At 46.6% G+C, this 25,091-nt stretch overlaps 1 protein-coding gene across 3 annotated transcripts in view; it reads left to right on the top strand.

Moving 5' to 3' along the window:
* The window catches only part of Galnt17 (polypeptide N-acetylgalactosaminyltransferase 17), a 433,180-nt gene extending 415,312 nt beyond the window's left edge, over window positions 1-17,868 (top strand). For 2 of the 3 annotated variants that reach the window (XM_006504402.4, XM_006504403.4), the window contains exons 6-7: window positions 14,383-14,550; window positions 15,655-17,868. In XM_006504402.4, coding sequence (XP_006504465.1) covers window positions 14,383-14,550; window positions 15,655-15,783 — 297 coding nt within the window. In that variant the 3' untranslated portion in view covers window positions 15,784-17,868. The remainder of the gene's footprint in view (window positions 1-14,382; window positions 14,551-15,654) is intronic. The other variant, NM_145218.3, reaches the window with a different exon arrangement.
* The last annotated feature ends 7,223 nt before the right edge of the window (window positions 17,869-25,091 follow it).

Below are 25,091 nucleotides of genomic sequence, written 5' to 3'. Positions count from 1 at the left end.
CAGGGCCAGGTATACCGCTGTCCCCTTTGCCTGTCCTCCCTGTTGGTATGTATTCTTCTCTCTCTCTTCTCTTCTGAGACACTCACCGTCCTTCCCTCAGTTAATCTATCACCAGAATGGCACATGAGAATTGTTTGTTGCCGCCTAATTAAATGTAATCTGATCTTGGACTCCTTCTCCAATGGCTTCATCTTTGAAGCCATGTATCTTATAAACGCCTTGTCATTATGATGCATTGTGCCAATAAGGTACTCACACCCCGATGAAATGACATGGCCCAGTGAGCAATTAGCTTAGGGAAAGCAGAAGCAGATGTGAGTGACAGGCAGGAGGCTGCCATCCAAATACAATCCTGTGAGCGCTGAGGGGAGGAGACAGAGCCATGGAGAGCATGACATGGGGAGCTCCCAAGGAAAGATGATTCTGACCAGAAATTAGCCTTGGGATTCTAGGGATATGCCTCTACTATCTGGTAGATGTCCCTTTTACCTAGGATGTGACTACTTTATGCTTGCTTCATTTTTAAAGATTTATTTTAATTTTCATTATGTATATGCACGTGGGTCTATGCATGCAAGTGCAGGTGCCTTTGGAGGCCAGAAGAGGGCGTTAGATCCCCTGAAACAGACTGGCAGTTGTGAGCCACCTGACATGAGTTCTGGGGGAGCAAGCTCAGATCCTCAGGTCTTCTACAAGAACAAGAACCATATTCCCAGCCCTGTTCTATTACTATTATTACTATTATTATTGTTATTATTTTACATTCCAGTCACTGCACACCCCCTTCTCCCTTCCCACAGTTCCTCATCCCATTCCTTCTCTTCCTTGTCTCTAAGACGGTGCCCCCCACCCCCCAGGCCACCCCCTTCCTTGGGGCCTCAGGTCTCTCCAGGATTAGGTGCATCTTCTCCCACTGAGGCCAGACCAGTCGGTCCTCTGCTACATATGTGCGTAGGGGCCATGCGCTTGGGAGGTCACTTCTCCATACTCTCCAGCCTGTGTATGCTCCTGGTTGGTCTCTAGGAGCTCCCTGGGGTCTGCATTAGTTGAGACCTCTGCTCTTCCTATGGGGTCACCCTTCCCTTCAGCTTCTTTAATCCTTCCCCTAATTCAACCATAGGGTTCAGCCCAACGGTTGGATGTAAGTATCTGTGTGTCTCAGTCAGCTTTAGCTTCATTTTTTTTAAAGTGGATAATGTCATCTCTGTTTTTATATAACTGCACCTTGAAATTTTTTTCAAATAAAATTTAGTCTGTGTCTGTGTGTGTGTGTGTGTGTGTGTGTGTGTGTGTGGTATTTGTATTCCTGTGTATAAAGGAACACTTATGAGTGGAGGGTGTGTGGGCATGTGTGTGGATGCAGGTGGAGGCCAGGGATCAACCTTAAGTGTTGTCTGTCCTGTGTTTTGGGGAGTGGGGGTACTCACTGGCCTAGAACACCCTAAGTAGGCTAGGATGACTGGGCAGTGAGCCCCAGGGATCCGCCCAACCCTGCCTCCCAACTCTGAGATTCCAAGTGTGTACCACCATGCCTGGCTTTTGTACATGGATTCTGGGAATCAACTCAGGTCCTTGTGCTTGCAAAGCCAGGAATTTACCAATGGAGCCACCTCCCCAGCTCCAAAAAGCATCCTTTACAATATATAATGTAATGTTTTTGTTTTTAAAACAGGGTCACTATGTTGCCCAGGCTGCCCTCGAACTCCTGAGCTCAAAGATTAGTTCCCTTTCTGGTTACTGTATCTGAATGGCAAACAGAAGTAACTCAAAGTGGGAAAGTAGGTTCAGGGTTCTGGGTCCTGGAGGCCTGGAAGGCATGGCAGTGGGGAGAGTGGCTTTCAGCTGTGCCGTTGTAGTGAGGTGTGTGGGGTGTCTGCTTCTATCACGTGGGTCTTGGGGATCAAACCCAGATCATCTGGCCTGGCACCGTGGGCTCCCACCCATGGAGCAATCCAGTTAGTTCTCCTATGCAATATTTTCTAATATTTATCTTTGTATTTTATGCATAGAAGTGCTCTGCCTCAATTAGGCCTGCATGCCACAAGAGTGCATCGGATCCCATTACACATGTTTGTAAGCCACCACACGGGTGCTGGGAACCAAACTGGAGTCTTCTGGAAGAGCAACAATTGCTCTTAACTGCGGAGCCATGGATCCAGCCTCCTTTATTCACTATTTTAAAAGTCCTCCACCTACCTGGCTACACATAGCCATTAAGAGCTCGTTTGTTTGAGTGATGCTTGTGCCTCTGACTGCTGTTCATTACTATGGGAACTGTGACTCCTGGGTCCAAGTGCCTTAGAGAGAATCTCTTATCCATCTTTCACAGAGACCCCGGTGAAAGGCAAGGTTATACTCTTGGGGCTTGCAGACAGTCTGGGCTTCATACTCTTTTCTTGTCTATGGTTCACCATCTCTTCCCTACCTACTTCCAATCCCCAATTCCAATCTTCGGTTTACGTTTTCTTTTGACATTAGGCTTCACCAACTTGCCCAGGCTATAACCTTGAAATCATTCATTATGCCCTTAGCTTATCTTGTACTTGCTATCTACCTGCCTCAGAATCCTGAGTTCATAGGACCCCAGGCCTGGGCCACCAAGCCCACACAGGTGCAAGGATAATTTTCAAAGACTTTCCTCATTTGAAATTGAAAGGATCTCGTATGAGGCTATGCCAGTGCCTGGCAAATATAGAAGTGGATGCTCACAGTCATCTATAAGATGGAACACAGGGCCCCCAATGGAAAAGCTAGAGAAAGCACCCAAGGAACTGAAGGGGTCTGCAACCCTATAAGTGGAACAACAATATGAACTAACCAGTGCCCCCAGAGCTCATGTCTCTAGCTGCATATATAGCAGAAGATGGCCTAGTCGGCCATCACTGGGAAGAGAGGCCTCTTGGTATTGCAAATTTTATATGCCCCAGTACAGGGGAATGCCAGGGCCAAGAAGTGGGAGTGGGTGGGTAGGGGAGCAGGGTGGGGGGGGGAGGGTATAGGGAACTTTCAGGATAGCATTTGAAATATAAATGAAGAAAATATCTAATAATAAAAAAGAAGAAATTGAAAGGATCTGAGTTCACAGTAAGCCAGGGCAGGTCCTAAAATGGTTGACGCTGCTCATTGGAGCCAATGGGTTCCCACCAGAGGAAGACAAAGAAAGAGGGTAGCAGCCACCTGTAATGCCAGCACTCTGGACACAATGACAGAGATCCCCGAGGACAAAGGTGACTAGCTCAACTAACCAAATCAGTAAGCTCTGGGTTCAAGTCAGAGACCCTGCATCCACTTCTGTATCTTCCAGGCACTGGCATAGCCTCATTCGAGATCCTTTCAATTTCAAATGAGGAAAGTCTTTGAAAATTATCCTTGCACCTGTGTGGGCTTGGTGACCCAGGCCTGGGGTCCTACGAACCCAGGAGTCCGAGGCAGGTAGATAGCAAGTACAAGATAAGCTAAGGGCATAATGAATGATTTCAAGGCTATAGCCTGGGCAACTTGGTGAAGCCTAATGTCAAAAGAAAAGGTAAATGAAGTGGAAAGCAACTGGAGCTGACTCCCAATGTTAATCTCTGGCCTCTATATACATGTACACAATAGATGCGTGCGTACACACACACACACACACACACACACACACACAAACACGCATACACCCATACACATGAAAAATGAAAACCAGAGACACACAGTGGGGATGAAGAAGTAGAAATAGAGATGAAAAAGAAAGGAAGCTCATAGGAGCAGACTAGGGACTCTTAACATCTATGAAGATAATAAAATAAAAAATGTAAGCTACATTAAAATGAAAAGGTCTGGTGAGACAGAAACAAGGTTCTGGTTCTCCAATGGTGTGTACACTGTTGTTTTATGCTAATTCCATATGTAAATGGTGGTCAGTGTAGAAGGTTTCTATGCACTGCTAGCCTGCCACTTCCTTTGCCTGGCTGGCTTCCTGTAACCACGGACTTTTCTACCTAGCATCTTTGTTCCCTGAAATAACAACTCTGAGATATATGAATAAGTGTCTGGGCCAATAGCTTTGGCTCATTTCTGGTAGCTCGTAACCCCATTATCCCAATTAAACTAATCTAACTCTTGCCATGTGGTTGCTTACCTTTCCTCTGGTCCATGAGTTTGTCTCCATCAACATTAGGGGTGAATCTCCCCTGTACCTGACTATCCCAGAGTCCCCCACCCCTACCCCTGCTCTCCTGTACATCCCACCTTCTGATCTTGCCTCAGTTTCATTGGCCATAGGCTTTTTATTGACAGGTGATGCTTCCACACAGTGCATAAGAGATTCTCTCTACAGGTTCCCTACATGCACAGACCATCTCAGGACAGGCTAGAGGGATGTCTCAGTGGTCAAGAGTGTCCTTGCTGCTCTCGCAGAGGATCCAAACCCAGTCCCTAGTGCCCATGTCAGGTAATACACAACTGCTTACAACTCCAGCTCCAGGGGAATCAATCCAATGTCCTACTCTGACCTCTGTGGGCACTACACTCAGATGCACATAGACATGCACATAGGTTAAATATAAGATGGGTGTTCAGAAAAAGGATGGGGCAGGAGAAAAACTTTTCTATATTCAGAGGAGTCACAATCACAAAAAGCCATTCTTATATGTGTCAGTTGAGCATGAAGCTAAGACATCAACTGAAGAAACAAGCTGAAATCAACACACACACACACACACACACACACACACACACACACACACACACACACACACACACACATCTCCTGAACAGAAGGTACACAAACTCCATTCTTCACTGAGCCTGGCTTTTCATGCTGACTGTGCCTGATTTTAAAGTGACGAGAGAGCCCCTTAATGGTAAAGGCTTTGCGAGCCATGTTTTTATTGGCAATTTAATGGATTTTTCAATGCGTCCCAGAGTCATTTCGCAATTATTGTCAGGTTTTTGTTTATCTGGCTGTAACCTGAATATTTCAATTCTCCCTCAAGGCTGTTAAATCTGGGTTAATAGTCGTGAGTCTCTCTTAGATCATCTCAACTAGAAAATGCTTTTCTCTTCTAAATGAGAATTAATGGTATTCGGTGGGCAGAGGTTTTATGTTTCCTCGTGCACTTGGGTTGTAGATAATAGGGTTCATTTCTTCTCTTGGACCCAGCAGGCAAATCTAGAGTGACCCTACCCCATTTAAAGGTATTTAGCCACCACTGGCTCTTTATAATACACTTTTCTTGATCCCCGTGGCTTTCAGAAATGTGTGAGATTCTGTTAGCCTAAAAACCATCAGGGCTGGGGAGATGATGTGGTCAATAAGTGCTTGGCAGGCAGGAATGAGGGCTCAGAACACATGCAAAAAAGACAGGTATGGTGGTTCAGCACTGTCAAGGTGGAGACAGGGAAATTCCCTGGGGCTCCCTGGCCAGTCAACCTTGCCTCTTTAATGAGTTCTGGGAAACTGAGAATCCAGTCTCACAATGTAAGGTGCAAGGCCCCTGAAGAATGACACCCAGTTGGCATGTGGCCTACACACATGCCCACACGCCTGCACACCCGCACATGCATGTGCACCTACACACAAATGTGTACCCACATGAGCACACATGCACACAGACCATATCTGCTTTATGTTTGTGGCTTGACTAGAAAAATGAACGAGCATAGAAAGGGAGAGAGAACGGCTTACAGTGTCTGCCAAATGAAGAAAGGGAAGCCGAGACCAGAGGAATTGAGTAAAGGTGTGTAGAGGCAGATTTCAGTGAGTTAGCAGAGACCATCTAAACCAAATGGAAATAAAGGAATCCAGGGCCCAGGCCAGGGGCAGGAGACTGCGGGATGGTGGTGTGTACCGGGGTTATGGGAGAGATGCTGTTCCAAGAGTCTCAGAAGATGACTCTAAAGCTGATGGAGACTCAGGCACATGTGGGATGTGAGGCTGCCTTGGGCGTGGTCAGCAAGCACCTAGCCTTCAGAAAGCAGTCACTAAGAATCACACAGAGCCCATAGTTTAGTGTGACCATGAAATCTCAGGTGGCTGACTTTGGTCAGAGAAGTGTCTGAATGACAACTCTGCACAAATGATAAAGATTTAGACAGAGGGATGCTGAGAGAGAGAGAGAGAGAGAGGGAGGGAGGAAGAGAGAGCAAGAGCGAGAGCGAGAGAGAGAGAGAGAGAGAGAATGAATATGAATTACCATTACGCCAAACCTGAAAACCTAAGTTAGTTCCTGGGACCCACAAAGTGGAAGGAGGAAACGGATACTCTCAAGTTGACCTCTGACTTCTATTCTTGCTTCCCCCCGACACACACACACACAATTAAATGCAATGTTAGATAAATAAACAACAAGAACAATACTATCTGTGACAGCATCAAGAAAGTTAAAATACTTGGGAATAATTTCAACCAAAGGCATACATTGCCTGTCCACTGAAAAGTATGAAACATCATAGAAAGGCATTCCAGACTGGGAACAGGGGGATTTGGTGGGCATGGAATAAACTAAACACTCCCCTGGCACAGTACAATACTGTCAGAATTCTAATGTGTGTGTGTGTGTGTGTGTGTGTGGTGTATACGTGTGTGTGTGCTTTCTAGAATTGATTTGAATACACAGGAGATGCAGCATATGTCAAAGAATGTTGACTGCAAGGAATTAAACTGAAAACACACACTCCAGTTCTAAAACCCATTCCACAGCTACAGTAATCCCATTCTGTATGGGGCAGGGAGGTGGGCCAGAGAGTTAAAGAGCTCACTGTGCAAATGTGAGGTCCAGAGGTCTGATCCCCACATACATGCCATATGGGCATGGAGACACCTTTGTAATTCCAGCCTCAGGTGTCATTAAGGCAGGCAAGCTATCAAGACTAGCTACATCTAACTTTGACTGACAGACCCTGTCTCAGTGATTAAGATGAACTGCAATCAAGAAAGAATCCTAGTATTGACATCAGTCCTCCCTCCACTTGTGGGCAGATGCCTGCAAGCACACCCTACACAAGCAAAACATTTACACACACACACACAGAGAGAGGTGGGGGGGGCTGTACAATACGATAATGGAAGGAAAGGACCCAGAGATCAGTGGAATAGCATTAAAAAGCCCCTAAATAATTTGTCACATTCACAGCCAACTGATTTCTGACAAGGGTGACATGAGAGTCTTTTCAACAAATGATGCTGAGACAACTTACATACCTACATGAAAAAGGATGGATTCGGACACATCCCTTAGATCATCTAGAAAAAGAGCTCAAAATGGATCAAAGACACAACTAAATATAAGAGCAAAAACCATGAAAGTCAGAAAACACAGGGGGTGGGGGATGCTCCTGACCTTGGCGCTGGCAATGATGGTTTCTCAGATACATCAAAAGTGCCAACAACGAAGAGAAAAACCAGATCATTATCAAAATTAAAGATGCTTTGTGCTTCAAAGGACACTGTCAATGCCATGAAACACTCACAGGATAGAGCAAAGTATACGGCCACCATCTGAGAAGGGTCCAGTGTCCAGATGTGTAAAGAATTTTTCACATCTCACAGAAGAAAGGGAGAGGGGAGAAGGAGGGAGTGAGAAACCAAGAAAAATGGAAGGGAGGAAGGGAGAGAGGGAGGGAGGGGAGGGGAAAGAGAAGGAAGGAATGAAGGAAAGGAGAGAGAGACAGAGGGGCCTGCAAAAAGGTTCAGTGGGTAAAGGTGCTGGCTATCAAGTCAGCTTAATTGTGTTCAATCCCATTTCTCACATTTGGTAGGAAAGAACTTACACCTGCAAGTTGTCCTTTGACCTTTATTGCCCTGTGCATGCATGCATTCATACACACGTGTATGTGTGTGTGCACACATGCAGAGAGAGAGAGAGAGAGAGAGAGAGAGAGAGAGAGAGAGAGAGAGAGAGAGATCAACTCACTTTTTAAAACAGGCAAAGGTCCTAAGTGAGTGTGCCCCTAAAGAAAACATTTGCCGGGGCGGAGGTAGTACGGTAGTACACGCCTTTAATCCCAGCACTTGGGAAGCAGAGGCAGGTGGATTTCTGAGTTCGAGGCCAGCCTGGTCTACAGAGTGAGTTCCAGGACAGCCAGGGCTACACAGAGAAACCCTGTCTCAAAAAACAAAAAACAAAACAAAACAAAACCCAAACAAACAAAAAGAAGAAAACATTCAGTATGCTCTTTAACACCATTATCAGAGAAATGCACATCAAAACCACAATGGCCAATTCTCACTCTCTAGGATAGCTAAAATAAAAATCAGAGCAGGCAATCACAAGGTTTGGCCAGAATTCAGGAACTTTGTATGCCAGTTTCTTACAGCACGTGTAAACTGGTGTAGTTGCTTTGGAAGATGATTTGACAGTTACTGAGGGAGTCACACACAGAGGTACCATAGGACTGCAAATGAGCAGTTCCAACAGGAGGTATGCACTGGAAAAAAAAGGGGGAGGTTCTATGGCTTGTGTCCTACTGGGGAGACGTGAGCAGACTCTATACTCACCCCAGGTAAGGCTCTGACAGCAGATCGAAGAAACACTTGCATCCAAGCTTGGCTCAGTGAAGCAATGAGGCTTTGGGGGTTACTGACAATTGCAGGTGTGTGGATACTTGCAGGAGCAAGGTTGATGCACATTCAGCTGCTTCTGTAATGATGCATGAAATCTCCCTGCACAACTTACAGGCAGCTCAGCTGGTCAGAGTCCTCTTTCTACATCATCTGTCACTCTTCATATAATTCCCCTACTCATTAGGAAATCTTGTATGTTTCAGGAACTTCCTGGGACTTTTGGTTTTACTTCCTGTATCTTAAGGAGCCTCTCCTTGAGAGAAAGAATGTTTTCAATTTGGAGGAAATTGTTACGCAACATACACACACACACACAGGCACACACACACACAGGCACACACACACACACACACACACACACACACACACACACACACACACAGACAAGATGACTTTCCATGGCAGTGTGATTCACAATGCTCCAAAGTGGAAACATGGAAACAACCCACACCCTACTATGTGGAAAATGAAGCTAAAGAAATGTTGTTTAATCGCACCAGAGAAAAGAGGAACCAAAGCACATGAACCCACATGCATCCAAAACCAAGAAAGGAGATAAGTAGCGGCTGGGACAATTAGAGAAGACAGGGAGGAAGAGACTGAATCACAGAGAAGGTGTGGCTTGGAAAGTTGAAGCCAGAACACTCTGGAGGTGGGCAGATGAGTATCCTGTCTGAGCAAGGGAATATCTGGACCAATGCCTTGAAGGCAGGAGACCAGAACATGAGGAATGTGGAGAAGAAATTACAGTTGGCAGACTTCACCAAGATAGCTCCTGACCCAGACCCAGAACAAAATGGGAGCAGGCCCTGGTTCACTACTCTCCTATCTTGCAACAGAAGAGTGGGCATGAGATCTGTTGGTTCGATGGCATCAGTTACTTTCCTCATCTCTGTCACAGACATACCAGACATTAAGACCTTGACAGAAAAGGATCTGTTCTGACTCTGGGTTTCAGGGCCCTGGGCTACCATTATGGGGCAAGCATAGAAAAAACTCACTTCCTAGCAGAGGGCATGTGTGAAGGCTCTCTACCTCATGACTGACTCTGACCAAGCATGAGATAGGAAACAGCCAGAGATATCAGAGCTGCAAAGATGTCCCCCACTGACCTACTTGAAAGGGACAGTATCAGCACAAGACACCCCAAGACTAAGTTTTCAACACAAAGGAAATTTACTTGTCCAGAGGGACAAAGGGTAGGGAGTAAGAAACAAGACAAGAGATAGACGATGGGGGAGAAGAGAAAGGGAGCAAGGGAGAAGTGAATAGGATATTTGTTGGGTGGGACAAAAGACTACCTCTGGATAGAGAGGAGACAGACCTGCACCTTAGGCAAATGATGGTTTATAAAAGTAAATGGGGAACCCTCATGTTAGGGTGAGGGACTTAACTTTGATTGGACAGGTTAATTAGAGTAGCCAAAAGGGAGCTTTTGATTGCTGGATGTTAATACTTTGAAAGTTGGGCCTTGGTGGTCAGCCTCAGGAGGAGGAAGTAGCCAAATAAAGGAATAGACTCTAGTGGCAAATGTTAAGAATATAATCTAGGGGGCTGGAGAGATGGCTCAGTGGTTGAGAGCACTGACTGCTCTTTCAGAGGTCCTGAGTTTAATTCCCAGCAACCACATGGTGTCTCACAACCATCTAAAAGGGGATCTGATGCCCTCTTCAGAGGTATCTATAGACAGCAACAATGCACACACACACACATACACACACAAAAGACAGCAACAGTGTATACACAACACACACACACACACACACACACACACACACACAATCTAATGGTTTTTAGCAAGGAATGCTTGCCAGAGTCATGTTTGCTATGCTTGGGCCTGCTAGAGACCCTTCACTACTTGCTTCCTCTCACAATGTCCTACCTCCTAAAGGTTGATAGCCTCCAAAAATGGTGTCGCCAATGGGAGACCAAGAAAATAAAATGTGAGCCTGTGAGAATCATTTCACTCAATCCACAGCATCCATCATCTTTCAGATCACAGGAACCTTCACAAAAGAATCTGGGTACCAGCCCATGAACCCAGCAGGATTTCTTTATAAAGATGTGAAACTCCCACCAAGAGCTCATCTGTCCTACTTAGCTGCTGTGGTGGTTTGAATAGGAATGGCCCCCACAGACTCATATGTCTAAAGGCTTGGCTCATGGGGAGCGGCACTATTCAGAGGTATGGCCTTGTTGGAGAAAGTGTGTCACCATGGTGGAGGTGGACTTTGAAGTCTTCTATGCTCAAGCTAGGCCTAGGGTTGTATACAGTCTCCTGCTGCCTGCAGATCAAGATGTAGAACTCTCAGGTCCTTCTCTAGCACCATGTCTGCCTGCATGCCTCCATGCTTCCCACCATGACAATAATGTAAGCCAGCCCCACTTAAATATTTTCCTTTGTAAGAGTTGCCATGATCGTTGTGTCTCTTCACGGCAATAAAACCCTAAGACAGCTGTCAACTTGACACAGCCTAGAGTCACGTGAGAATGGAGTCTCGACTGAGAAATAGCCCATATTACATTGGCTGGTAGATATGCCTGTGGGGACTGTTAATGAATGTAGAAGAGCCAAGCCTACTGTGGGCAACACCATTCCCTAGGCAGATGGCCCTGGGCTGTATGAGAAAGCTAGTTGAGCATGAACCTCTGAGCAATCCAGTAAGCAGCACTTCTCCATGGTTCCTCCTTCACGTTCTTGCTTGTGTCCCTCCCCGACTTTCCTGTCCTGATGGGCTGTTCCCTCAAGTGTAGGATGAAATAACTGCCGTCTTCTTCTAAGTTGCTTTTGGTCTGGTTTTAAAATCACAGCAACGGAAATAAAAGTAGAACACTACCCCTCCTTACCTGCCCACACTTGGGTGCCAACATAGTTTGGACTGGTATCTGATTTTTGCTAGTTTTAGTATAGAGGGCTTCATGGTTTTCATGCCCCAACAGGCCTCAGAACGGAACCTCTAACTCCAAGCAGCATTAAGCTCTGCTCTTTAAACATCTGGGTCACAGATATGCTCAGTTAATTAATGTTCTTAGCGCCGCTCATTTGCCTGCTGGATAATAGATTGATTCATAATTTCAATAAGCAGCTGTGTATATCTTTCCCTGGAACATAAAAGCAGCCTGCTGTCATTCATCAATTTGCATTTGGGTGAATTGATTCACACTCAAGGCAGCGTTGTTTAGGGAGGGGAAGTCGGGGGGCTTCTGGGTTTCTTACCATTTTACCTCAAACAATTACTCTGATTTGGAACTAATTTGTGTATGGAGCACACATTCATGGCATCTCTCTCAAGGACACTTAATAAGCTCACTATCACTTTTTCAAGGGGAGCAGGAAGGCTCCCTTTGGGAGATCAGAGAGAGCCAAGGGTTTCTGAGTAGCTTTCGCCAAGAGACGAGAAGCCCTCCAGAAAAATCTTATCACCAGAGGAGTCACTCCTGTGTCTCAGCAGTCTCCTCATGCAGTGGTTCCTTTGCCCATGCTGTGACAAAAATGACCCCACACAAAGCTCAAGGAGGAAAGGGCTTGCTGGGGCTCACAGCCTTCGGTAGAGTCATGGCGGCAAAGGCTCCGTGGCATAATGGCAGCTGGTTATGTGGACTCCGTGGCCAAGAAGCAGAGAGAAATGAGAGCTGGTGTTCAGTCCACTCTCCTTTTTAATGAGTTCAGAATCCCAGGCTGAGAATGGTGCCACCCACATTCCGGGTGGATCTTTTCACATCAGTTAACTCCCAGAAAAATCCCTAATGGGCATGTCCATGTGTCGTAGATGATTCAAGACTCCGTCAACTCGGTGATTGAAAGCAGTCACTGTATTCTGCTATTTTCTTGGTTGATTCCTAATCAGAACGTCCCAGGCTTTCTGGAAGATTCGGGGATTTTTCTAACAGTCTACAGACACACCTCTTCTTTCTGTTTAGCTGCTTGAGCCACGGGAGCCTGACATCTGTGTACCTATTATGTGCCAGCAAGCCAGCCAGATGTCTCCATGCCTCAGTTTCTTCACCTATAGCCTGGGTGCCCAACCCCTCCACATGGGATCCTTTTTAGGGAACATTTCATAGCTAAACCATAGTATGAGCCCAGGCCACCAAAGCATTTAGCTGACCCGTACAATCATTAGCAATAATAAGTGTACATTTTGTTATGCAGCACGTAGCACTTACTATTACAGAGATGCTGTTCCTGGGATGGACTCTGTCTTGAGAAAGATGTCAAGCCACACTATCTCTGTATCAATTAGCCAGTACTGCGTAGCAATGATAGAATCTATTATCACTGGGTTATAAAATTACATTGTTTATTTCTTATATAGTACTTATAACGTAAAGTATACCTTAAATATATAACTAGTTGCCCAGACAGTTCTATTAACTGGACCAGTACCATGGCTTAGATAAGCAGTGTCCCCTGAAAATGAGTGTATGTTGAAAGCTTCGAGCTCTAACCTATGGAACTGTTGAGAGGTGACTAATGAGGGCTCTAGCCTAATCAACTGATCCATTGATGGAACCACAGGTTCATGGCATTGTAGGGAAGTGGTTTGAATTAGGATATAATCTTAGGTAGAGTGTCATTGCTGTGAAAGGACACACGGCCAAAGTAACTCTTACAAGGAACAACATTTAGTTGGGGCTGGCTTACAGTTTTTAGAGCTTCAGTCCATTATCATCATGGTGGGAAGCATGGCAGCATGCAGACAGATACGGTGCTGGAGACAGAGCTGAGAATTCTGCATCTTGATCCAAAGATAGTAGAAGGAGACTATGTACCACACTGGATATAGCTTGGCCTTATATATGAGACCTCAAAGCCCACCTCCTTAGTGACACACTTATTCCAACAAGGTCACATGTCCTAATATTACTACTCCCTAGGGGCCAAGCATACACACACTATGAGGGCCATTGCTATTCAAATCACCACAGACTTGTGACTGTAAGATCATCTTTCTAGTCACCTCTTTCCTTCTTGGCTCACTTGGAGATCATGAGGTGAGGGGCTTTGCCCTGCCCCAATGCTACCTTCCACACAGAGAACATGCCAGAAACAGCAAAGCCAGGTGCTCCTGAACCAAAACCTGTGAAACTGTGAGCCAAGTGAATCTCTCCTCCTTTAAATATTGGGCTCAGTGTCTCCTCACTGGTGACAAACAACAGGTGTGGCTGCTGGCTCTGTCTGGATTCATTAGGCACCTTTTGTAAGTTCAAGGCCTGGCTGAGCTAGGGAGAGAGTTCAAGGACAGCTTAGAGAGATCCTGCATCCAAGCCAAAAACTGAAACGAGGGCAGACAGCATAGCTCAAGAGTGGAGTGTTTGCCTCGCATGTGTGAGATCCTGGATTCAATCTCCAGTACCAGGAAGGAAGGTGATAAAGGAAGGAGACTGGGGTCAGGGGGGAAGGGAATGGAAGGAAAGGAACAAGGGATGAAGGGAGAGAGGAAGCAAGGAAGGGAAGAAGGAAAAGAGAGAAAGAAAGAAAAAAGAAAGGAAAGAAGGAAAAAAGGAAAGAAAGGGAAAGGAAAGAGGAAGGAAGGAGAGTAGGAAGACAGGAAGGAGGAAGAAATGGAAGAATAGAAGACATAGTGGAGGAATAATGGAGAGAGTTTGGGGGAGGGAACAAGGAGGGAAATAAGAGGAGGAGGAGAAGGGAGTTGTGACATGGTGTATCTATGTCCAGGCCCAGCTAGCCCAGTGTCTTTCTAGAGCAGGCTGTCCTATGCATCAGACCCTCGGAGACAGCTATGGAACCAAGAGAAAGCTGAGGTAGGGCCAGGGACCTGAGCCACGGGGCCTTGTGGCCTCACTCTTTCCTCTCTTGCCACTCTCCCTCTCTACAGCTCGCCCGCTACACCAAGGAAGGGTTCCTGCACTTAGGTGCTCTGGGGACCACCACTCTCCTCCCTGATACCCGCTGCCTGGTGGACAACTCCAAGAGTCGGTTGCCGCAGCTCCTGGATTGTGACAAGGTCAAGAGCAGCTTGTACAAGCGTTGGAACTTCATCCAGGTGAGCTCTCGAGGGACAGGGCTGGGGAAGGAGCAAGTGCAGATGCTACTGGTCACAAGATGGCCACAGGAGGGTCACAGGATGGTTGGTTGGTGTCCTTAAGACTCCCCTACAGTGCCACTGGAGAGCCAGGTCTCCCAGCCCTAAGCCAAGATCATGGATTCAATAATAGGAAGACTGGAGGAAGGATTTCGGAGATGTAGTCTGCCTGATTCCATTGTCAGTGTTGGGGCTGCTTAGGATAAGTCTGTAGAGTAGATTCCTGAACACTACTAAGCACTCTTTGCCAGGATTGAGAAGGTCAGATCTCAAATAACCCCAGAAATGTCCATATATGTACCTACTCCTGTGAATGCAGGTGTACACGTACATACATGTGGAGGTCAGAAGCAAACCCTCAGACACTAACTACCTTGTTGTGTGCACATGAATGTGGGGCTCATAGGGGCCATAAGGGGGCTTCAGAGCCTCTGGAGCTGCAGTTACACCATGGGAGCTGTGCAATGGGTGGGCTGGGAACTGAACTTAGAACCTCTGGAAAACCAGCAAGTGCTGTTAACAGCTGAGCCATGTCTCTACCCACTCCAGCTCCTGCCTTGAGACATAGCTCTCAATGGCTTGGAATTTGCCAAACAAGCTAGGCTAGCCAGCCAGTGAGCACCAGGGGTCCTTCTGTCTGCACATTACCATCCCCAGCTTTTTTATATAAGTGCTAGCAATCAAATACTCAGGCCTGCATGCTTAAATGGCAAGCACATACATGTGTATGTATGCGCACATGCATGCATGCACACACACACACTCACACACACATGTAGCAGTCAGAGGATAATTTGTGGGACTTAGTTTTCTCTTCCATCATATGGATCCCATAGAATGGTGCTCAGGTCACCAGGCTTGGCAAGCTACATCACCATCCTGACCCCAGGAGACCTCAATTCTGCCCCAGTCACCACCCCTCAAACTGGGTGACCACCTTGGTCCCTTCCAATGTGGGAGCATGTGGGTGGGATTTGTTCCCCCCACGAGAAGCCACAAATACAGGAGCTATGGCAAAGTTTCTCTTTGCTTCTCTCCTTGCTTCTTTCATTTCTTTCCTCCCAGAATGGAGCCATCATGAATAAGGGCACAGGGCGCTGCCTAGAGGTGGAGAACCGGGGCCTGGCCGGCATCGACCTAATCCTTCGAAGCTGTACTGGACAGAGATGGGCAATCAAGAATCCCATCAAGTAGATGGACAGAAGGAGGGCACATGGAGCCCAGACCCAGGGCAGGGCCTGGCCATCCTCAGAAGCAGCCACATGGTGGAGAGACAGCAGGCACCCAGAGGATGCTCTGTGGACCTCTCAGGGCTCCTCCAGAGCAGCCCTGGATAAAGATGTTACGTCCCCCTCAGGCATTCTGCCTGTGTACTTTGAAGATCTTCCCCTTATTCTCATCTGGGGACCAGGGGCTACAACTTCTGGGTACTAATGGGTGAGGCTGCTCATATCTCTCCACGGTATCATCTCCCACCCCAGCATCAGCAGCTGGGTTCTGGCAGGGTCCCTCTCCCTCCCTCCCTCCCTCCCTCCCTCCCTCCCTCCCTCCCTCCCTCCCCCCTCCCTTCCTTCCTTCCTCTCTCCCTCCTTCCCTCCCTCTCTCCCTCCCTCCCTCCCTCTCCACTCTTTTCTCTCATCCTTTGCTGCAACTACTTGTGTAACTCACCCTGGACCTCCAAGACATGGAGGACAATGAGGGCTTTAGCCACATCCTAGCTCCTCCCTCTTGGAGAAGGAAGCAGTAAGACTCCCAAGACTCCATTTCTCCTTAAGACACTTTGCCCCAGAGGCCTGTTTGTATGCCAAGGCAGCAGCCACTCAGACCTTCTCTGCAAGGTGACTTTGAGACAAGAGTTCTGGACTCCTCTGGATTGTTCTTGAGGTTCCCTGTCCCAGTCACCCAAAGCCCTAAATATGGACAGCATCAGCGCTTGAGCCTGTGTCTAGAGGGAGCTGGAAGTCAGCTGCTCATGCTGGATGCTCCTAGCACCTGGCTAGTACAGCAGCTCTGCCTGCCAAGGACAAGGTGCCCTGGTTTCATGGAGCAGCAAGGGTCTTCCATGCAGGACATAAGGGCTGAAGAGTCAGCCTAGTGATGGGCACAGGGCCCTCTGTGACGCTTACTGCTCAGCTCATTTCACCCCATGCTTTGCTGGCTGATGGGGGACAGAAGCGGCCATTTCCTCTTTTAAGAGTGATTGCTTCTTTCCAATTGCCCTCTGGTTAGGGTGCACTTATAAATCAGAGTTAATATATGGATGTGTCTGCATGCACGGGAAAGCAAGAGTGTGCCTGCCTGAGTGATGTGTGTGGCTGGGTGTATGTTTGCGTGCTTGAGCGTGCGAGTGTGCTTGAGCAGTAGTCTCGGGCTTGTAGCTTCATTGCTCAGTGGATAGGGACAAGGACGCCTAGAAGAATGGGGGGTGGGAGGCATGTCCCTGGATCACGGGCCCAGAGGATATGTCTGGGTCTTACATGCTAGGGTAACCTTTCTCTATCCCCTCCTCCAATCCACTACTGTCCTTGGCCATCTCCTGCCCAGAGCCAAACCCTGTAGGTGCCCAGTGTGGGATCCAGTATCTCATTTGGTGGTATCTTTATTGGTGATCATCTCCTTGCCCCATCTCCCCTCCTTGTGGAATAAATATGTTAGCAATCCCACAAAGCAACCTTCAGCCTCACCTGCTCTTTGGGGTTTTGTATTGTTTGCTTTTGTTGTTGTTACTTTGCAGTTGGGGTTCAAATCAAACTCAGGCACCCCACCTGGGCAAACTACACACCCAACGACAGTAGGAGAATTTCTGAGACATGGCGGAGCGTTTTTTATTTAGGTTTAAAGGCAGTTGAAGCTTGTTTTGTTTTGAGACAAAAAAAAAAAAAAAAAAAAAAAAAAAAAAAAGCAGGTTAGGGAAGGAAAGGGTTTACCTGACTCACAATTCCAGGCTGTGATCGATTATTTCAGGGAAGTTAAAGCAGGAATTTGAAGCAGCTGGTTACATTTATGTCTGCAGTCAAAGTCAGAGAGAAATGAATGCACGTGTGCTTGATTTTGCTCAACTCAGCTTCTCTGCTATTATATAGTTGAGGACCTCCTGCCTAGGGAATGGTACTGCCCACAGTGGGTTGGGTCTTCCCAAATCAATTAACTTCATTAAGACAGTCCTCTTAGACCTTCCCACCGTATAACCCAGCATAGACAATTCCTATTGTGACTCTCTTTCTGGGTGACCCTAGATTGAGTCAAGTTGACAATTAAAGCTGAGCATCATTGCTACCATGTCTGTGTGGATTTGGTCTTCTTAAAGGTAAAAAATAAAATAAAATAAAATAAAATAAAATAAAATAAACATCCAAACCAATTCTCACAGATTGGGGCAAAGATTGCCTACTTTTACACACAACATCTATTCAAGCCTGGACAGAACTTGGTATTTGACACTAGCTCCCCCCCCCCCCCCTTGCTGACCTCAGGTTAAGAAGGCCAAGTTGTTCGGAAAGCAGTGAGGCTGGTGCTGAGACCTAGCCTGGATACCTGATCTCCTCCTTCTATTACCTTCAGCAACTCCAACTGTCTGCAGAACACATAGTCGCTCCGGGTGTTCATGGAGAACCTTACAAGATGCCTTGTTATGGTCATGGTGGGCCCTATGTCTCTTTTGTAGGAAGAAGCCAGGAAGCACCATCTTAGTTGATGTCCGAACACACACACAGGGAAAGAGAGATAGGAACAGAGGCACAGACACAAACACAGACAGACAGACAGACAGACAGACAGACAGACAGACAGACACAGAGGTGGATACAGGTATAGATTTAGGTATCAGTGGCCATATTTCTTATGTGCCCTTTGAAAATTGGGGCTACGACAGCATACCCATAGAAAACATTTATCTTCAGTTGTCACCTTAAGTACCAGAGTCTGAGAATTTTGGGTCCATGGAGCAATGGAGATGGGGAGGAGAGAATTGGCAGGCCAGAGAACATGCAAGCTACATTTGGGCTCCTGCATAAAACCTCCTGAGGTTGCATCCACATGGGGTACAATGGCCAATGTCCTGGGACTTCAGGACCACAAGGCAGTGGGGCAGGATGTCTGTCCAGCTGGCTTGCTATGTGGTGGGGAGTGTTGGGTCTTGTCTCTTGTGGGGCTAATTCCCTATGTGTATCAGTACCCATACTTTAAATCTGAGCACAGGTCCTTGGTTCCAGGGTCCTGGAGTTGAGCTGGCCATTTCTATAAGCACTATATGTTAATAACTTTCTCCCAAAGCCTGAGGATCCCTAGAGAGACCTACCAACATGCAGGGTCAGCAGCCAGGTCATCCTATAGTCCTACATAGGTTGCAAGTGACTAGAGGTCAAGGAACAAAAGAGAAACTGGTGAAACCAGAGAGAGGGGACAGAAGAGAAAGGCCGAAGTGCTTTGAATGTGAAATGTCCCTAGCAGGCTCATGTGTTTGAACACTTGGTCCCCAGCAGGCTCATATGTTTGAACACTTGGTCCCCAGCTAGCAGAAGTCTGTGAACCTTTGGGAGTGGTGAGACCTTACTGAAGGATATGAGTCACTGGGGGTGAGCTTTTAAGGCATTTGTTTTTATTGGGATACATGAGTGCATGCCCACATTTGTGTATGTGTGTGCACATGCAACACAGAACATGTGGAGGTCAGAGAATGAACTTAGGTGTTAGTCCTTACCTAATGTTTGAGGCCTCTTGCTGTTCACCACTGTTTATGCCGGGTTACCTGGCCCATGACCTTCAGGAACTCTCCTGCCTCTGCCTCCCATCTCCCTATAGAAGCACTGGGATTACAGACATGTGCTACCATAGCCAAGCTTTACATGGGTTTGGGGGATCTTGTGCAGCAAGTGCATAGCCCAGTCGGCTATTTTCCCTGAAATTCTTATGGTACAAGACGTCCCACCAACTCTCTGCTTCTTGACTATGGATGCAATGTGCCCAGGCAGCTCACACCCCTGCAGCCATGCCTTTCCTGCCATGATGGACTGTATGCCTTCTCTAACCATGAGCGGACATTGGTTTGGTTTTGTTTTTGTTTTTTTGTTTGTTTTTAAATCAGGTGTTCTTTTACAGCAAGAAGTAAATTTGATAACAGAACCCTGAGGGAACCTTTGGTCCTAAGTCCTTGGGAGTGCTTGAATGTCCCAGGGGGTGTCATCTTGCATAGTAATGGCAGAGCAGCCAGCTCCAAGCATACAGCTCAAAGAAAGCTTGTGGTCTTTCACCAAAGACTGGTATATGGCACAAGTGACAAGTGCTGGATCACTTTCTCACTCTCACGATCACCTTGGTCTCAGAGGTAGGTATGGCTGAGGGTGCTGGGCTATGGAAGTCCAGTTCACTGATCCCCTTCTTCCTCATATTGACCCCCACACATTCCTGTCTATGACCCTTTCTTGGTCTTTTGTCCATTCCATCCCTTAATCTCACATATAGTATTTCTAGTTTGTGCCCGAGCTATCAAAGCCTGTTCCTGATAGATGCCCAAGCTATCAAAGTCCATGTCTTTGAAGCTATGTGTTGTGTTTCGAGTGTTTTCATCATGACCGTGCCCAACTCTGGGGCCCAGAAAAGTAACAACACGAAGGTGAGCATGGTGATGCATGTCTATGATCCCAGCCTTCAGGAGGCTGAGGCAGGAGGTAAGCAATGAGTTTGAGGCCAGTTGTATTGTTAGTTCCAAGCCAGATGGGAATGTATAGTGAGACCCAGTGTCAAAAGCCACAAAGGAGAAACAGTGAAAGGAAGGAAGAAAGGGAGGGAGGGAGGGAGGGAGGGAGGGAGGGAGGGAGGGAGGGAGGGAGGGGAGGATGGAGGGAAGGAAGGATGAAGGGAAGGAAGGATGGAGGGAGGGAGGGAGGGTAAGAGATGAGAGGGAAAGTGATAAGAGAGAAAAAAGGAGAGGGGAGAAGAGAGGAAAAGGGAAGGAGGAGAAAAAAGAGAAGAAAGGAAGGAAGGGGAGGGAGAGGGAGAGGGAGAGGGAGAGGGAGAGGGAGAGGGAGAGGGAGAGGGAGAGGGAGAGGGAGAGGGAGAGGGAGAGGGGTAGCTATACACAAGACAGAGACAGCAGTATGGAAACTGGAGGTCATACTGCCATCTTTACTGTGGGTTCTAAACTCACTGATTTCACACATTTCCCACTGCTACCGAAAAACATTCCCATTTTACAAAGTGAGCCCCACAAGGCCAGGCCACTCTGCTAGGACCGTGAAAGCACAGATTGTCCCCAGTTTATAGGCCAGGCTCCTTCCCTGAACCTTTCTGGGCCGCTTCTATGGGACAGATTATTGACAGCTGGAGGGGGTGGAGCTGTTGGAGCCTGCTGAGGTGGCCAGGTGGTTCACCGGAGCCTGCTCGCCTGCCTGCCAGCCAGCCTCCTGTTCTGATTGTCCAGACTCTCAGATCTTGTTCTACAGGCTCTTCCTCTCTTTTGAGTCCTCGGCTGCAAACTCTACTTTTTCATCGATCACATAACTTTTCTAGATCTAAGTTAGGGGGCCGACAGGAGATTTTTCATTCTGTAAAACCATTTCGATGCCAGTTGACAAGTGTATTCAATCACTTCTCCCATGGGGTGCTTTGCACAATTCCTTTTAGAAATTAAAGCCAGGCATGGTGGCGCACACCTTTAATCCCAGCACTTGGGAGGCAAAGCAGGTGAAGCTCTGAGTTCGAGGCCAGCCTGGTCTACAAAGTAAGTTCTAGGGCAGCCAGGGCAACACAGAGAAACCCTGTCTTGAAGAAAAAGAAATTAAAGAAAGACACACACCACACACACACACACAAGAGAGAGAGACAGACAGACAGACAGACAGACAGAGAGAGACAGACAGACAGACAGACAGACAGAGACAGACAAAGAGAGAAATGTAACTTAACAGAACATTTAAGGGGCTGAAGATTGAATGCTCTCTTCAGAGTTAAGAGCATTTCCTGCTCTTACACATGATCCAGCTTGAGTTCCCAGTACCCATACTGCAGCTCACAACCACAGGTAACTCCAGTTCCAGGCAATCTTATGTCATCTTCAGCCTCTGTGGATGCTGTATGCATCTACCTCTGTCTCAAGAGTGTCAGGTTTAAAAAAGCATAGATCATTATGCCCAAGGTCTGCTTATATTTTTATTTTTTTTTTTAAAAAAATTAGGGTCTAAAGGGATGGCTCAGTGGTTAAGGGATCTTGCTGCTCTGGCACAGGACGTGAGTTCAGGTCTCAGCACCCCCACACCAACGCATACACATACATACACACACATGTTTATATACACTCAAAAGTGAGGGAAGGAAGGAGAGCAGGCAGGAAAGACAAAAAAATCACACTGAAACGTATTGAGAATTTGCAAGTTATGATAAATAAACAGATTTCATGATCTCTGCCCCCCTTTGAACTCATATTTTAGGGGCTGGAGAGGTGGTTCAGTGGTTAAGAGCACACTGTTGCTCTTTTAGGATACATGAGCTCAGTTCCCAGCACTCGCACCAATCACTGATCAATTCACAACTACCAGCTCCATGGATTCTGATGCCCTCTTCTGGCCCCTGGGGGCATTGCACTCATGTGAATCTAACCCCTGACTTTGAAATAAGAACTTAAAAAACTAAAATCCTTAGAACTCATATTTGGGAGATAAAAGCAGGGACAATTTCTTAATGTCCCTGTTCCTGGGTCAGCATGGGTCAGGAAGGAGAGGGGATGGGTCTGGGTATACAACATGGGCAGATTCTCTTATTCTTTCCCCTTACAGAGCCAACTGATGGATCTTGCACATACCACTTCCAGCCTGACTTCTCTGCTTCCCATTGACAATGCCTTTCAATGCCAACTGCTCAACCAGCAAGTGTCAAGGAGTAGAATAAGAAGTCAGAGAGGGATTGTGCTTGCTGCAGATATTTTCAGAACCCAGGAGGGCTGCCATTCCAGACTCTTATTACCACTATCCTTAATAAATTATCAAGGGTTCCTATTACCACAAGATCAAAAATATCATCTAATCTACCTGCCCTGTATTAGTTTCCCTCCTTGGTGCTGTGATAAAATACCTGATAAAAGCAACGTAAGGATGTAAGGGTTTGTTCTGGCTCACAGTTTGAGGGGATCCAGTCCATCATGGCGGGGAAGGCATGGAGGCAGGAACATGAGGCAGCTGCTCACATTGCGTCCCCAGTCAGGAAGCAGAGAGAGATGGACACTGGCACTCAGCTCTCTTTCTCCTTTTTATTCAGTCTAACACCCTAGAACACTGGATGGTACCACTCACAGCTAGGGTAGGTCTTCCCACCTCAACTAATTCAATCTAGCAACTTCCTCACATACAGGTCCAGAGGTTTGTTTCTGCGGTGATTATTGACCCTGTAAAGTTGACAAGATTAACTATTATGTTCCCTGTGGATGACTGTTCTCCTGTCCAGTGCCAGCCCAGTACATTCTGGAGACAGGTTATCTTAGGGCAGAAAACATTTCCTGAGAGGGAGCTGATGAAGCCCAAAACATTAGATAATATTTCTTACTATCCAGCCCTCTTCAGTACTAAGGTGTCTTCTACTCCTCAGCGATGAGCAGCCACTGAAGACCACAGCAGGCCTGATACGATCACGGTGTTGTTATCTGCCTGGAATCTCAACACTAGAAAGAATGACGAAGGAAGAGCAAAAGTAAAGGTCCAGCCTGGGCTACACAGTGAGCTCCGGGGCAGGCTGAGCGAGCATATACATAAACAAACCTGTGTGTCTACGTTATGGTTCAACATGAAATGTCTCCCACAGGCTAATGCATTTGAAACATGTGATTCCCAGCTGACTATCCCCAGATGGCGGCTACTGTTTGGGGAAGGCTGAAGAGTCTTTCCAGCGTGGTATATACATGGTAGATGAAGACATTGGGGGTGAGCCTTGGGGTGAGCCTTGGGGGTGGGCTTTGTAGCCCAGCCCCATTCTGGTCCCAGATTTTGTTTTTCCTGATTTCCCACAGGAGGCATCACCACCACCTACTTCTGTCATTATGATTTCCACCAAGTCCTCCCTACCATGATGGACTGATGCCGTAAGCTGAGATAAAATATTGACCCTTTAAAAAGCCTTTTCTGTCTGGTATTTTGTCACAATCACGAGAAAATTAATGTACTAAAGGAACACTTAGCTAATCAATGTGCTTTCTTCAATCTGTCATCTATACTTGGGAGGGAGACCAAACACTCTATTGACAGGAAACATCTCAGTATACCCAGAATGCCCTCCCCAACTTTGGAGAAACAATTAACTGTCATGAATAAGAATTTTTTTTTCAGGACTAAATAGATATCTATTTCCTTTTTAAAACGAATTCTGATTTTTCTTAGACTCAGTTTCCCAACAGTGAAAGGTCTGACAAGGGGGGCTTGAGAGAGCAAGTTTATCAGTGCAAAGTACACTCCGATCTTGAAGAGGATGTGAGTTGGGTCCCCAGCACCTTCATCTGGCAGCTCACCACCACCACCACCTGTAACTCCAGCTGCAAAGGAGCCCATGCCCTCTTCTGGCATCCCAGCACACTGCATATATGTGAACGTACCTAACATCTCCTACCCCATACACATAATTAAAAATACACAATTCAGAGCTCGTGTCTCTAGCTGCATATGTATCAGAAGATGGCCTAGTCGGCCATCAGTGGAAAGAGAGGCCCATTGGTCTTGCAAACTTTATATGCCTCAGTACAGGGGAACGCCAGGGCCAAGAAGTGGGAGTGAGTGGGGAGGGGAGGGGAGGGGGGAAGGGTATGGGGGACTTTTGGGATAGCATTGGAAATTTAATGAAGAAAATACCTAATTAAAAAAAAGAATATTCAACTAAAAAAAATTACACAATTCTTTACCGGCCTTGAAAGAACAATTCATATGGGGAAAAAACAAAAAATAAAAAACAAAAAAACAACCCAGAACAGCAAAAGCAATAATGTATAATAAAAGAACTTCTGAAGGTATCACCATCTCTGATCTCAAGCTATACTAAAGAGCAATAGTGATAAAAAAAAAAAAACCTGCATGGTATTGGTACAGAAACAGACAGGTTGATCAATGGAATTGAATCAAAGACCCTCAAATAAACTATCATACCTATAGACACTTGATTTTCGACAAAGAAGCTAAAATCATACTTTGGGGGAAAAAAGAAAGTATCTTCAACAAATGGTGCTGGTTTAACTGGCAGTCTGCATGTAGAAGAATGTAAACAGACCCATACTTATCACCCGACCCAAAACTCAAGATCTCAACATAAAACCAGACACACTAAATCTAGCAGAACAGAAAGTGGGGAGTAGCCCTGAACACATTGGCACAGGAGACAACTTCCTGAACAGCACACCAATGGCTCAGGCTCTAAGATCAACAATTGGTAAATGGGACCTCATGAAACTGCAAGCTTTTGTAAAGCAAAGGACACTGTCAATAGGACAATCCAGCAGTCTACAAGTTGGGAAGCGAACTTCTCTAACCCTACAT

Source organism: Mus musculus, chromosome 5 (assembly GCF_000001635.26).
Source record: "Mus musculus strain C57BL/6J chromosome 5, GRCm38.p6 C57BL/6J".
Taxonomy (NCBI): Eukaryota; Metazoa; Chordata; class Mammalia; order Rodentia; family Muridae; genus Mus; species Mus musculus.
Note: the sequence above shows the minus strand (reverse complement) of the source record. Positions and strands in the feature narration are given on the sequence as shown.